General features: G+C 40.7%; 1 protein-coding gene across 2 annotated transcripts in view; it reads right to left on the bottom strand.

Moving 5' to 3' along the window:
* The window catches only part of NGEF (neuronal guanine nucleotide exchange factor), an 850,900-nt gene that overhangs the window by 495,408 nt on the left and 338,814 nt on the right, over positions 1-16,678 (bottom strand). For both annotated transcript variants that reach the window (XM_069213776.1, XM_069213777.1), the window contains one exon: positions 4,411-4,553. In XM_069213776.1, the coding sequence (XP_069069877.1) occupies positions 4,411-4,553 (143 nt within the window). The remainder of the gene's footprint in view (positions 1-4,410; positions 4,554-16,678) is intronic.

Here is a 16,678-nt window from a genome sequence, read left to right as displayed (position 1 = left end):
GTTTCAAATCCTAATAAGGGGACAGCAACACTACAACTAAAAGCCTCTAATGATGATATGGTGATGGTTAGTAATGTGGATCTCCAGAAAACCCACGCTGTATGAATGCCTGACACCTGTGGACTCTATGCCAGAAAGAATAACTGTGAAAGAACTAAATTGAGCAGCTAAGACTAATTAGAAAGATGGGTAAAGAAAAAGAGCACAGGTAACACCCAAAGGCTTCATAGCATGACCACTACGGCAAGCCAACATCATATTAGCTAGGATGTTGAGTGCTAGACTGGTTCAGAGTGGGAATTAGGTGAAGATGGCACAGACAGGATAGAGATGACAGAAGAGACATTTAAATCCATCAAGGACACTCAACCCTCAAACAATTTGTGTGTAGTGGAGAAGACTATGAGTGTTCATTTCTCATTGAACAATGACATGAGGGCAACAGGCTGTCAAAACTAACACACATGAATCAGTGACATACCAGAAAAGAAAAGACACAAAATTGCAAAAGATTCATACCATGCTTTGACATCAAGACTCTAAAATTGCATAATCACAGGAGTCCATCAATAAACCTATCACAGACTTAGCCACAGTTGAAACCACTGTGAAGGTAAATGCAGGTGGTACCTCCATAACAAAAACAAGATTATTGAAATAGCTTAATGAAATGTTAGAAAACGATTCAAGGAGAAATAATTTAAGGATCATGGGCATCCAGGAAACCATCAGAATATACAAGGATCTATATATCTCCGAGGTAGTCACTCTCTTATTCTGTACAATCTGCAATGTTACATTTTGTTAAAGACAAACAGTGGTGTACAAGCCTGCATCACGTAAAGCATCAAATCCAACTAACCCCAAATAATACTCATGAACACTCTAATTATAGTGTGGAAAGCATATTTGCATAAACCAGCTGACCTCTATCATGGAACATGAATAAGATGCTGATACTGATGGTCTCCTCTCACAAAATGTTATCGATCAGAAGTTTTAATAAAACAAGACTGAATTCAATAAGGGGCACAGTCTCCCATGTATCCCTACAGAAACACAAGTATGATTTAATTTGTAACTCTCTACATTACAAATTTGTTCAGACCCCCCAATCTGGAAAAGATAAACGAATACAAACTCACAAAGAAGACCTTTTTACTTTAAAATCATTTGAAGGGAGTTCTTGAGTTGTCAGCAGTCTACTATTTATTTTGAAAATATAATAGCCCAATGTTACAACAACATTTGGATGACAAAGATGTCCTGTGATTCTGAATGGAGTCTGCATGAGACAGAGAGAACTTGGAAACTGATTGCATTTTTTAGGAAGGAGCGCGGGATAAAATGTAGCCACTTTAACTACTGAAAAATACAAAACACAATTCTGTCTAACAATGTATCACTTTTACATCCCTCCTTACGAACTGAATGAAATATCAACAATGAACAGTCATTTTTGCATAGATGCATATTAGAACATGTTGATCATTTGAACATATTTGGTACATGCTTATGTTTGTGAAAGGTCTGGAAAGAGGTCATACAGTTCTTAAAGGGTACATTTAACCCAAATTTAGAATTATATAATGTATCCTTACGGTATTGTCAAAATACGGACTTTCAATAGAACCCTTTGCAACATGCTTGTTGATTATATTAGCAGCAATAGTGCTGAACCCAAGTTAGCTAGGTAGAGAAAATCTGAAAAAACTCCAAAGTTCGGCAGAGTAGTCAGGTTAAGAGAATGGTGATGAGAATACCTAAGCAACATACAAATTCTGTTGTATGCAGCATGAACACTGAGAAAAGACAGACAAGTCATTAACGCCAATTACGATGTACAAGAAGAGCACGTGATAATGGGGAACCAGCGACTAATCCATCACAATAGAAGCATTAGGTTTGGAACCATAACAGTCACATTTACTAACATCAACTAATATCATTTGGGGATATTAACACAAGTGTAAGGAGGTTGGCTATAAAAGGTGTTAGGCTGTACTCATAAAGTATATTTATCTAAGCGCACCCTGTGAGACAGGCTTATTTTTTTAACCCCTTCTGAAATCTCAGAATTACATGATGCAAAAAAGGTGGGCCATTCAGCTTGCTCCAAGGGTGCGTTATTGCACAAAATCCTAATTCCTTCAAGTCCAATATGAGGATCTAAAAACATAATTGCATAATTTGGGAGTTTAACAGCCCATCTCAGGGGCCAGCTGAATCCAAAATATCACCATTCATGGGACACCCTGCCTGTGGAGTTCCACAAACAACATAGTCCTTATTTTGTTTTTGAGAGATTTTACTAGATTCATATTTGCAAACAGGGGAGCTCCCATTTTGTGAAAAACAACAGCTGCATTTACCTTCCTGTAGTTCATCTTTTTCTGCACCATTTTCAAATGAAGGCTGGTCCTTCTCTCATCAACACAGGCCTGGGACTGCTCCACCACTGAGGAGTCGCCCACGAAGGTCCCATGCTTAACTGCCCCAAAGGCAATATAACCTCTTGACATACAGCCCCTGTGGTTTTTGCCACATTATTATTTCCACAATCTTCCTAGCTAAAGGCCAGGGTTTTCCATGTTGGTCCAACCACCGTCCTTGAGCTGCATCCTCCAGGGACGCATCCCACAGTGTGACAATGCCCATGAGCAGCCATCTTCACCGTAAACCAGGAAATGAAGATTAGTATGCTGACTTCACTCAATCAACGTCTCAACTCAGCTGACATTTTCCGTAGGACCAGATTTCGCTCCCGGAGCCACTGAGGAGAGCATGACAATTCTGTCAACAAACATCACTCCATCCGTAACTTGGCCAGCCAGCAAATAACTGACATCCAAGCCCCAGACTTCATGCTCCCAGACAGACACACAGATGTTTATAATAGCAGTGTCTCTCTTTCTCTCTCTCTGTCCATTGTTACAAACTTGACATAGTCCAGCAAGTTTAAACTGTCAGTCTTTCCGCCTGCATACTGTTGATTGTTTATCGGTTTGGGGGATTTGACGAACCAAGTAGCCTAGTGCCACTATCTTGGAATCATTTCCAACTTTGCCTTACCAAGTGTGGCTATTATCAACTAAAAAAAAATTCAAAGGTTTAGACCTGAAGGAGAGAGACCGTTAGGACCTTATCTTCCCACCATCTCTAAAATGTCACAGTTGTCAATGCATGTCAAATCACCTAGGTTCCTTTAGACCAGTATTAGCAAATCAGATGTCACTCCAAGCATTATGAGCTGGCAGTCAAAACCCCTAATCTGAAAGTAAACCCAGGATCAGATAAATTATTCACACCAGACATGGGACAGCTTAAGACCTAGGTAACACTGCTTGCTTTTAAGCAGCACTTGATGCTGTGTTGATCTTTCACAGCACTGCAAATGACATTTATAGTACTATTATCACCCTTAGGAAACTTAGGAAAAAGTCTAGGTTGGCCTGCTGGATTTGGACTACGATCTGAGGGATTCGTGAAGATCTTTATACGAGGGAGGAGAGAGGGAAGTTGTGGCTAGGTCGAAAGAGGTAAAAAAAAAAAAGGGTGGCGAGGACAGGGGAAAGCATGAAACTGAGTGGAGCGGGCTCCTGACAGGAGAAAGAGAGAGGAGGTAGGTGAGAGAGAAGAGAAGGAGGGACTAGGCAATTCAAGAAAGTCTATCAAGAAGATCCAGGGGATGGTGGAAAGTGAAGTGAAGAAAAGATGAGAAAGGGCATAGAAAGATAGAATGGCATTGTGAAACAGAAAAGGATGGAAAGCAGGTCAAAAAGGAAAAGATAGGCAGATGAAAGACAGGGATGAGTGGGAGGTACAGGGAAGACATGAGAAAGATATACCTGACAGAAGAAACATGAAACTCTTCAGAATAGGGAATCAATGAGAGGATAAAGCGGAGTAACAAAAAGGTAGCAAAGGCATACGCAGTGGAGTAAATGTGAGTGGAGGGGAGACTGAGAATAAGTGAATATTGTCAATAAAAGGATTTTCATGTACTAGACAAAGTAACATTTTGCCACTCAAACCCAACAAAGGCAACTATTAGTGCTTACAAGGCAACATGGCACTTTCCTATGCTGTACCCACCTCAGATAACTACTATTGCCCTGCACTAGAAGCAGCCATGAATAAAGACAGAAGAAAGGTAGAGAAGTGGCAGTGGAGGGAGTGAAGACCGATAGTGTAGTGTTGATATCAGAGAAAGTAGGAAGATGGAGAAGAGACTGCAGAAAAGTTGATTATGAGAGAACAGTAGGGAAAGGGTAATAAGAAAAGATGGACAGGAAAAACTCAGTATAAATTTAGAAGGAAATGCAGAACGCAGTTGCACACCAAGAAAGACTCAGAAGGAAAGACAGGAGACCAGGAGAATGAAACAGGAAATTAACAGCCTCCTCTTACCTATCTGAGCCATGAGAGCCTTCCAGGAATCCACTGGGAGAGGGTAAGTAGGCTGCAGAATCTCCTGGTCATCAGGTTGCGTCCCTCCAGATTTCGGGCATTCCTCCTGGATAACACGGGGCACACAGGAAGTGTGAGGGTCTCTATTAGGAAAGAGGAATGTAAGAAGCATGAGGCATGTGAGAGGGAAAGGCAATGGGAAAAAGGGTAATGACAGGTGAAAAAGTGCAAAGGAAAGACAGCAGAAGGGAGGTGAAAGAAGGCAAAAGTGGATGAAGGCAAGAGTGAATGAAGGCAAGGGGGAAAGGACGCAAGAGGGAAGGGTATGCAGCAGTGAAAAGGCAATCAGAAGGAAGACAGAGAAGAAGACAGAGCGCAGGTGAAGAAAGGAATAGGCGAGAAAGTAATTAAGAAAGAAAAAAAATAACACTGAGGAAATGAGAAGATGATGAGATGAAGGGAAAATGGCTAAAAACAATGAATTTGAAGCAGTGTAGAGTTAGCTAGAAATGCATGATGAGAAGCAAAGAGCTGTGAGTCACACGACTGCCATCCCTGGACTAAGGCTCTTTCTGAGATGTACACACGCTCTTGATTGGTGTTGCATGTTTGTGTGAGTTCTGTGTGCTTTTGAGAGTGTATCCACCTATGTGTATGAAAGTAAGTCACCATGTGTTCTAAAGTCTGTTGATGTATATCACTGAGACTGTGAGTTTCCTCAAACATGGATCCCTGTATGTCAGTGGACGTGGATAAATGTGTGCGCAAGCACGCATGCCTGTGTGCGCAAGCACACTTGCATATGTGTCTTGATCCATGTGTGGGCGCCAGTGTGCACATTTGTGTGTTGCTTGACCTTTTCATTAGACTCTGCTCACCACTGAGTAACAGTTTGTACTTTCTTGTTCTACTTCTCACCACAGATCCTCCATTGTAGGGCAGATGACTAACTGAACAATGCCTAGAATTTGGGAAACAACGTTCACCAAGTAGTCATTACCACGCAATGCCATCACCACGTAGCCTTTACCATGCACCTGCTTTTACAACGTATTGCCTTTACCATGCAAGTCTTTATCATGCATATGCCTTTACCATGCATGCCATTACAACGTAAATGTAAGCATAGATCAGGTACGTGCCCTATATTACATATAAGGAATTAGTGTAACAGTACTTTAAGGGTTTAGGGGTGGGTATGGGGTGGTAAGGATATTTTTAGGTTGGGTAAGGGTATTTGTATGGTACGTGTGGGTTTAGGGTAGTTAGGGGTATTTGAGTGGTTAAGGGGATTTTTAAAGTTTAGGGTGGGTATGAGTATTTGGGTGGTAAGGTATTTTTAGGGTGATTGAGTTAGGGGTCGATAAGGCTTTATATATATATATATATATATATATATATATACATACATACATACATAAGTTTAGTGGCGGTCGCCACTAAGTAGTTATAGTTAGGGACATGTTTCCATAGAAAAAGCTTTTTTTGACTTGCCTATATCTTTGGCACAGTTTTACGAATCTTCACGAAATTCTTTTTTTTTTAACAGCGTGCCGGTGATTCTTGTTGCACACAGAAAGATTGGGGGTGATCCGTCATGCGGGGCCCGAGAAAAAAGGGGTTAAAAAAAGTTGCATTTCCAATGTTAATTCCCTTAGGACCTTTGAATATGACTTCAGCCCGTACAGCTGGACGGAATTACACCAAATTTGGCAGAAAGGTAGCTTTTCGGTATGCAGATTAAGTTTTTACTTATTTGGTGTAAATTTGTTCAGTAGTTTTTGAGAAATTTAAGGAAACCCAAATTTGTAGATCTATGGCCTCTAGTCCATCCCAACAACTTTCTGAATAATGATGAGCTCGTGCAGGGAAATGAACAGCTCCGACTGGCTGCCAACACTTCAATCAGGAAGTATTGGCAGCCATCTTAGGACTCGACTTCAGGCAAGTCCCTCAAAAAAATGAGAAAAAAGAGAAAAGGGGCCAGGCTAGAGTCACCATGACCCTTTGGCTCTGGTGCAAAAAAAGCATTTTTTAAACATTTTTTTCAACGAATTTGCGAATTTTGCAGCAATTTTGTAAAGAATTTTTTAAAAGAAAGCAAGCCGAGGCTTCTGTGCTTGTTTTTTAAAGCCCACGGGTGGGCCAGGTCCCGGGGTGAAGTAAAAAATAAGGAGGGGGTGCATGGGGGGCCCCCCTCCTTGGCTTTTCAGTGCCCCGGGGACAACCGCCTCCCCAGGGCTTCCTTCTATTTCAATGTGGGGGGCAATGGCTCCGCAGGTCTAGGGACCACCACCTCCCCGGGGATCAATTCTATTTGATTATGGGGAGGGCTGCGTGGTCCTGCTCAGTCCCGGGGACCGCCACCTCCCTGGGACTTCCTTATATTTCAATGTGTCCCCGCAGCCCTAGAAACACCACCTTAAAAGGGCAAACATGAAAAAATAAAGAGGGGAGCAGTTTTGAACCCCCGCAGCCCGGGGACCACCACCTCCCGAGGCTAAATTCAGAGTTCCCCTGGAGGAGCCAATGATGGTCCTGGGGACCACCATCCCCCAGGAGCCGGCTCCTGCTAAGTCCGTGGGTGCCCACCCTCAGGGCATAGCTGTTTGTTTTTGCTTGGTGGGAGCAGACAGATCCCACCAAGCAAAAGCAAACAAAGTCCGCTTTCTAAAAGTGAGAGCTGTCAAACAGCCCTCACTTCCAGAACAGGGAGTTTTCATCTGCCTTCCTCAGTGTGCAAATATGCGTGCAGGGAAGACAGATGAAAACACTGCTCCGTCAAGCAGGGAGCTGCTATTAAAAGCAGCTCCCTGCTTGGGGGAGCAGTGCCGGCTCCCACAAGACATGGGGAGCCGGATGGGAACATGAGGACCTTCAGGCTCCCCTGTGGTCCTGTCACTCTCTCTCTCTTCTATCCCATAGCGGGATGGAAGAGAGAGAAAGATTCTAATTGCAATGGTCTCTCCATGCAATGACTTCATAGCGTCACACTTGCAAAATGTTTTGGGCGAATGTTATAGTTATGTTTAGATGCAGAGCAGAACAGAGTCACTTCTGGCCTAACAGTTAGAGTCTTGTACTGTCACTCAGAAGACTGAAGGTTGAAATCCTAATATCGCTTGGCAGTGTGTTTATTTATTCAGTAGTGTTTTGACTGTTAAAGCTTCCTAGTGATGGAACATTCACTTTTCTTTCCCATCACATGTGTGGGTTGACTGTCATAGGTATGTCAAAGCATCATAGGAAGGAGTCACATGTGGCCTAATGGTTAAGGTCACAGACCCTCACACTGAAACTTGAGGGTTCTACTCCAGGTGTGTCACTGATCATTTTCCTTCTTTAATTTTTAAACTTCAAAAGTTTTAAAGGTTCTTACTCTTTTATAATAGACAAATACATTTTTCTTTTCAATTTGTCCAGAAATATCTCTTTCTAAGTATAGCATTCATCAAAGCATAAAAACCTCTGTCTCTCCCTCTCACTTGCTATCAATTTCTCTTTTTCAGTCTCTTTTTTCCAACCACACTCCCACTCAGACGATCACGCACCCACTTGCAGACCCATATGCAACCACTCACAGACCAACTCAGACACCCGGTGCACCCATTCATAGACCCACTCAGACACTCACATACCCACTAAGACACTCACGCACCCACTCAGACTCACACACCCATTCACAGATCCACTGAAACCCTCACACACACCCACTCACAGACCCACACCGACTAAGACACTGGTGCACTCCCTCACACTCCCACACAGACACTCTCACAGGCGCTCTCACCCCCAGACACACCCTCACGCACCTATTCTCACACTTAGAGAGACAGGCTGCGGCCAACTCCTGCCGCACACTGGCAAAGGGACGCACGGAGAGTGGGGTTGGGTGGTTAGCGCGGTTGGCCGCAGGGTCTGGCCGCAGCCCTTGCTTTGCAGCCAACCCTCGCTGCACACAGCGTAAGGTTGGGTGCTTATAGGGGGTTGGCCTCAGGGCCTGGCCATAGACCAGTTCCTGCGGTCAACAGCCGCTGCATATGGCCAAACGCCTTGCGTGGCCGTGATTGGATTAACGTATAGTAATGAAAATTACTATATGTTAAAAAACATAGGAATTCACTGAAAAAAACAAAGGTTATGGGGACATTATAGTTAGGATTTTTTTTTTTTTTTAAACAATAGAAAGTTACTTTAAAAAAAACAAAGGTTACAGGGCAGTTATAGTTAGGCTCACATTTTAAACATACAAAACCACAGAAATTCAGCTGTTAGAGTTATCTCAAGTATCTATAACCCGTGCTCTAGGGGAACTATAACTCACACTCTTGCCACACTGCTAATTAGCCCAATAATTACGTCACTCATGTCACCTTTGATAACATCATTGATAATATCAATGTAATATCTGCAGTAAAACTTTTGACAGAAAAAAACTGTGCATGGCGGGGTCGCGAGTTATAGTTACTTTAGGGCACAAGTTACAATTATTTGCGATAACTTCAAATATAACAGGTGAATTTCTATGATTTTGTACATTTGAAATGTGAGCCTAAGTATGACGTCCCTGTAACCTTTGTTTTTTTTCAAGTGAAAATATATATAGAGGGTTTTCACTTACCTGATGGAGGTTGGTTTTGATGAAAGCACCACCTCTTTGTTCATATGCCTCACAGTGATCATTGGACTCTGAACAGTCCGGACAATGCTGCTAAAACCTGATAACCTCATGACTAGTTAACTAGCACGTTTTCGGCCACCTGTCACAATCCAGGCAGGTCCAGAAAGGGTTATCTAGTGATTTATCAATAGTCGGATCACTGTGTTACTGCTTACAAGCGTTAATGATGAAGCAACAAACGTATCTGGCTTAGAAAATTCACGACTGGTATTCTGTGCTACCACAAGGTGGCCCTTAATCCCAAATACTGCAACATAGTGACAAACACAGTTACTTTTGAGTAGGAAATCACATATGCCTATTTTTAGTACTTATGCATATTTTTGTCGCACTAATCCTTAACAGCACCAATCTCACATTATCATCCAAACACATCACTCAAATCTAAAACGATGCACTCAAAAATGTAAATTCCATAAAAGTTATTACCCCACCGGTCAAAGAAACATTCGCTTCCTTTTGAGGAAGGTTTGGGAACGAGTGGACAAGGTTATCTTGAAGCCCAAACCACATTACCTTAGTAGACGTTATCAGGGAAACATGGCAAGCGCCACAAAAAAAGGAAGGAGGAAACAGGGCAAAGAAATTATGGGCTGACGTGATGAGCAAAGCAGGAAGACAGACTAGAGGTAAAACAGAAATAATGTAAAATGGAAGGAAGGTGGCTGAGACATGATGCGAGTAAGACAGCGATAAAAAAAAATGCTACATTGAAGGTGGGGGGAAGTAAGGTGAGAGAGAAAAGATCGGAAGAAGAAACTGGTGAGGGAAGACAGAAGGCTGCGAGTAAAGAAGGTTTTGAGGAAATAAATTGGAAAGTGGGGGAGATAAAGAGGTGGACATAGAAGAAGATGAGAGCATTTAGGGGGATGCTGAATCGGAGACAGCAAGAAGAGAGAGCAAAGGTTTGTGAAAGAGAGCAGTGTGTTCTACTGCCTTTCTGTCCCTTACTTGCCCTTCCAAGCCCTCATCAGGAGAAACTCTCTGATGGCTACTTCTCCTTTCTCTTTCTGTGGCTCCAGCTAACATGTTTACATCATCCATGCTTCTTCGTGTGGGCAAAATAATCCCCATAGCTTGGTACACGCCACTGGTTGTGGGTATTGAGCCCAAGATTGTCGCCTGAGATGAGTACTTGCACATCTATAATTCCATTCCATACACTGTCTGCAGGTATCAATATTTTGGGTCCCCACGTTATAATCACAAAGAGAAGATGGATGTATTTCTATTAACCGTTGACTTTTTATGACTTTCACCCGTCCACTATATGCAGTGGCACTTGATTCGCTATTGCCATATGTTAGACAAAGTTGTTTAGTTTCCAATTCCTAAATCAGTCCTCTTTTGAGTCTTATTATGGGTTGCTCAGTTCAGTAGGAAAGGAGTCCAAACGTCTATCCTTAGTTAAACTTCTGAGGTTTGCAATATTGTTTGTGTTATTCTAAAATGTTTTTCAAATACCTTAAAATTTAATCCTTCTATAAGCCATGCCCTAACTCTTGATCCTCGCCCAAATCTTAACCCAGCATAGTGCTTGTTCCTTAACAGTTACCTTCTCTGTGACCCTAAACTTAACCTTAGTCTAACCTTAACATTAACATTAACCATGACAGCTAAGCTTATGTTATATTTAGCCTCACTCTAACCCAAATCTTACTTCTTACCTCAGTAGGTAACTACCCGTGACCCAAACCTTGGTCACAACCCTTATAGTGACCCCAACATTTATCTTTACCTCGCCTTGGCCCTAATATTTTCCTGATTCTAAACCTGAAACCAATCCTGTTCTTTACCCTAAACTTAATCCTATATTTAACGTAATTGTCATACTTTAGAGAAAATGTATTCCTCTGATTTGTATTTCTCCGATTTATTTCTATGACATGTTTGTTCAATAAACATTTTTATCAAAGGTGTTACCTTAGAGATCTGTGGGGATGAAACAGCAGGATACCATACTGTGTTTCGTAGAGCCAAGATCTTAATCTATAAGGAGTAATGTTTGAGGGCGAGTCTCTGATGGACTAGACCTCTGAAAGGAACGTTGTCCAATGTAGGCTGCAGTCCCACCAGGACTCGTAGGACAAAGAGGAATGATTGCATCATCACTAAGGAAGACGATCAGACATGTCCTATATCTGAACCTACACTGTGTCTGTGAGGAAAGATGGTCTTGTGTCGCATCTTCAATGCTTTGTCTAAAATTGCACAATTGCCATTAGATTCTGACAGCCAGCTTTCTACATTGATATCTCATGCATCATATCATAAGAAGATCACAAAATGTATTAGATTAGAGGTGTGATTTTTTGTTGGCATATCACTGGTGGGGTGCAACATACTTCACAGCTTGAAAACCATAGTTGTTTCTTCACTTCCTCAACGTACCTTTGAATAAAGAGTCAAATGAACAAATTGGATTGGTGGACCTGCTTAGTTTTAAATTCATTATGTCCTACAAACCAGACTCCATCCCCACTAGTATTTTGATCACCACAGCCTCAGTAGGCATGTATCAACATTGTGCCCAGAGATGACAGGATCAAGGAACAACACTAGTGGGCAGGGATCTTGAGCACCCCTGCCACCAAGATGGTTGGGCTGCCTATCATTGACAAATGCATATAAACGTCCTGTACTCTTACCTCCTCCACTTTTTCTCTCTTTCTAAAATGCTTTAGTATGACATGCTACAACACTCTTTATGGCAACAAAAGCAAAGAAATGTTTGATTGGTTCCACATTCCGTCCATCATTTGTGTTTGCTTGCTTTTCTCGCCCTAAGTGTGCCGGTTATGCCCAGACGAGGGTCCCAGGCTCACTATGCCACTGGTTTCAAGCTAGCCTGGCTGATGAAGGGTAACACCCTGAAACTAGTCCCAGGATGCTTGTTACCGGCCAAGGTAGGAACTGGCCAGGCAGTTCGGGCTGGACTGTTCCCTTGGGGAACAGGGTCAAGACTGATTTGCATATGGCTGGGTCCAAACCAGCATGGCGTGTTGAGCAAAAGAATTGATGGATTAAACCCAGATCTGTGACTGGGGGTGAATGTTTGATTGGTTCCACATTCCGTCCATCATTTGTGTTTGCTTACAACACTCGTTATGGCATGCAATTCTACATCATATATTATCTACATTGTGCACTATTCAAGGGTCTATTAACAATGACAACATACTAAGATGTGTTATTCTAAGATTTGTATTAAGTTGTAGTACCCTGTCTAACATTATGATCTTCAGTGTAGTGTTACTTTTTTGTACATTGTTATGACGGGCATGACACTCATTTGGCTTAGAGATACTTGCTTCCCTTTCTGACTGTACAGAAGAGCTCCTCACTGGCCAGCTATATATGCTGTCCACTCTATTCCTCCTATATAATTTCTCTGTTGCTTTTCACTCTCCCCTCTTCTCTTTTATTTTCAGCCATCATCTCCCTAATATTCATAGTTTAAATCCTATCCTCTAAACTAACAGCAGTTCTCCCTTTTCTGCTTTCTCTACCTCTTTACCCAGACCTCCTCTTTTGCATCACATGCCACTCTTCACACATATGCTCTCATCACAAGCCTCACTCTCACCACAACATGGAAATGACACTACACCAAGAATCTTCAAACAAGAAATGCTCCAGACCTCACCAGACACTCTACCATCAAACTTCCCATATTAAAGATTTGTCAAACCATGCTGGATCACACTTTGTGACATCATTTCATTGAACAAGACAATGCCATACAGTAACATATAACAATACTCCATAGTATAAACTAACACACAGCTTAAGGCACTGAACTATTAAAGATGCTGTTGCATCACCACACCTGGCCACTTCCATCATATCACACATAACCACTGTTCACTTATCCACAACACTCAACACACCACTGAACACCTTACCACTCCTCATCATCCATCTTGATATCATATGAAACCAATTTTATAATAGCACATGACGTACTCCACTTAAGGGAACACTCAACTCCACTTAAAAGAAATCTACATCCCTCACCATACATGCCACTACAAATCAAAACACCATATCAAGCCCTGCACCCACATTCAGCACTATGTGATATGAAACTAAAGCACCTGAAATAATATTACATGAGAATATACCCTACACAACACCAGAATACTCTACACCACACCATGTCTCACCAATAACTTCATAACAAACATTAACACATCACGACACCAGGCAAACCAAGTTCAGAGATCTTGGCAACACTAAAAGTACAATTTCTCACAAGGCTAAAAGGACAGAACAGACAAAAGCCTTACTAGTTTGTATTGACCAGGCTTAGCAATAATTCATAAGTTAGGTTGTCATGTGAGGGCTTGACATTTTGGTATACATATCCTAAGATTTTCACTTCATACTATGATCCCAAACTTATGACACTATACCTTATGGCAAACCAAGGCTATCCGTGTAAAGGGGTTGAGTGAAGATAGAACAGGGTGACAAAGAGGACCGTAGACTCAACAGATGCAACCAGACAAATGAGGTGAACCAATAAAATAACTCAATGTAACATCTTTGAGAGTATCATCAAGGAACCACTGTTAACATCATGAAACCAAATGACAGTTGTCAGCACAGCATGCATCCTTCAGACTCAAACGTATTATCTGTGCATAACTGTATTGGTTGACAAAGTCGAAAGACTACAATAAACCATTCTCACCCTCCAGCAAGATTTCCAGAGTGACACCCCACAGCCAGACATTGGCAACAAAGTGGACAGATTTCACATGGCTCCCAAAATCAAGAATACTCAACCACAAATTAAACCAAACAGATACAGAGAGCATACAACACACCCAGAGATAGTCACATACTCAATTCCACAGTTGAAATAAGGGCACAAAACACACACCGAGGCTGAGGCAGAAGGTGTGCTAACCAATACCTCTCAAGAGCACCAACTCTATGGCTAAATTACCACTAAGTTACTGAACCGCTGTAACATAACATAGCCTGCATTTTTATTTGTTTAAACAGGCACAGGGGTGCTCAAAGAATAATATTCATAAGTGCACTATAGAATTAATAAATGTCAAGAAACCTTGACTCCCTAACATTTTTGATGACCAAACAAGCAATGCATGACTCCTAGGGTCTTAGTTAAAATAGTTCAAGCACAACTATATGTTCGAATTTTTCTAATTTGCAATAAAATATATCTAGTCCATGTTATTGAGAGGAGATGGGTAAAAAAAAGTAAAAATATATTCAAATGAATGACAAACAACACATACAGAATGTTCTGCAAAACTATTTTTACCATATTCTGAAATAAATGCTCCAGAGGCATTGCGCACATAAAAAGGGTACATATTTTCAAAATGTTAAAAAGAAGCCAAAGTTGCTCCCTTCGATTAGACCCAGGCCCTTCTCGTATTAGTGTTAGAATGGTGCAGATTAAAGGTGTGAAGCTAATAACAATAATGCTTGGATCAGTAATAAGAATTATAAATTGTTTACTTTTATTTCACTGTCATATTTTTAGGTTATCCTGTTTTAAAGAGTATGAAATTCAAAGCTAAAAAAAATAAATATGAGGGCAAAGATCGTCATTTTTTCACTTCTTTGGAATTCTGAAGAAAATCTTTTTAGAAACCCTCATAGAGAAATGTCATTACCAATTGTTAGTGAGAGCATATGTATTCTTAAATGCATTTTTTACTGGTAATGATCTGATCACACAGTCATAAGGCCAATAGGTCAGGCAGAAATGGCTCGAATCAGATTCAGCAAGGAATCTCAATGGGTGCTACAAAAAAGAATGCCATATCTCGGCATTTCTCTGCACCAAGTACCTGCCAATTTCATAAAAATATTGTTAGTGGCATGTTGACTCACTAAAAGATATAATATTATTACATATAATATTAGGCAGTGGTGCTCAACCTGTGGCCAGGGACACCTTTTCAATGGGTCCACACCTCTTTGTAAAATTACATGAACATTAGATTACTAAAGTACATATAAATAAAAAGCAAAATTGAAGCTTTGAAAGCCTTATAAATGGGTAGGAAGTTACCATTGAAATCTACAAATTAAGTTGGTGTCCTAAGCTTGATTTGTGGGAGCAGCACATTTAAAGCAAACATACTAATGTATGGACAATTTGTGGACTCAACTGAAGCAGCACTGGTATGCAAAAACAAAAAGAGAGCATCCATTTGCAGCAAAAAAGTCATTGATTTGCTAGCGCCTAACATAAAGCTTGGTATTTTAGAAACAAAACAAAAATTTTAAAATGTCCTACTTCTTATTAAAATGTAAATGTTCGCATATTTTTTCTTGGTGAATCAAATAAAATATTCTAGTATTTGTTTGATGTATATTTGTTTACATATTTTTGTGTAATGTTTTGAAGTTTAAATCATACAAACTGCTTATGTGGGGGTTCCTGGCTTCCAGTAGTGTTTCACTGTGGTCTAAAGAAGTTAAAAGGTTACGAGTCACTGATATAAGGGCAGCTAAAGTAGATGATCTATTCTACCAAAATGGAAGTAATACTCAATATCCAACTGCAATTTCCCCTGTGTGTCTCAAGCTCTGGGTCTAATGATACGATTTGTTAACCTTCTACAACCTTGCTGCTCCTGGAAGAGGTAACAAAATCTCTCTTCAGAAGTCTCAAATACTACAGATTTCACCACACAAAAACATGGCTTTAGCTGGGGAAAATTGTGCAAGAGCAGATCCGCCAAAAAAGTAGAAGGTGGAAAGACATGGGGGCTCTCAAAAATGAACTGACACGACTTTTTGTCTTGAAAATCATAGCAAGTTCTGCTAGTTCACAGTTTTCAATGGTGGGCATTTAATGAAGGAAAATGTTACACTTTCTCACTATGAAAGCACAACTGCTTTAACCAACAATAATGCTTTTCTTCATATAAAAGTAACCCCATTCATACACTAAATCAGTGGTTCTTTTGACTTCTGCGGACACCCAGTGAATCAATACAGGAAGCTGCGGAGCCCAGCTGAAGCTATTTATACAATTTCAGCCAATAAACACTGCACAAAAACACATACAAACTATACATAAACCTAGTACTCAAATATATAATATTATATTTATTTCACAAACTGTTTTTTTTTTCACAAAACTCATTGCTAGGAGCCTTTCAAATGTGTTTTTATTTCCAAAGTAAGAAGCAATATGCTGTACTCTTTTTCTACAAATAACATTGTATTTATACTTTGTCAACAACCTTTGATACATACTAATTTAAATACTTTCTTGAAATCACAATGTACATTACTAATTTAATCAGAAACTAGATTTTCATCATATGCAAAAAAATAAGTTAAAACACTTTACACACATCCAAATGCAATTCTATTATCCTTTTTATTTATTTTTTAAATGTATTTGTGAGTAAGGCAACCTTACATCTAAAGTACAGGTATTAGTTTTTTTTACAACAGAACCATAAAAAACAGAAAACAGGAGTCAAAAGAAGGTACAGTAAAAATACCCCCCCCCCCCAACCCTGTGGGGACTCCTACAGGACTTTCCATACAACACAAAACCTCCCACATCCTTCCACCTGCCAACAC

The sequence above is a fragment of the Pleurodeles waltl genome, chromosome 11 (assembly GCF_031143425.1).
Source record: "Pleurodeles waltl isolate 20211129_DDA chromosome 11, aPleWal1.hap1.20221129, whole genome shotgun sequence".
NCBI classification, from domain to species: Eukaryota; Metazoa; Chordata; class Amphibia; order Caudata; family Salamandridae; genus Pleurodeles; species Pleurodeles waltl.
Note: the sequence above shows the minus strand (reverse complement) of the source record. Positions and strands in the feature narration are given on the sequence as shown.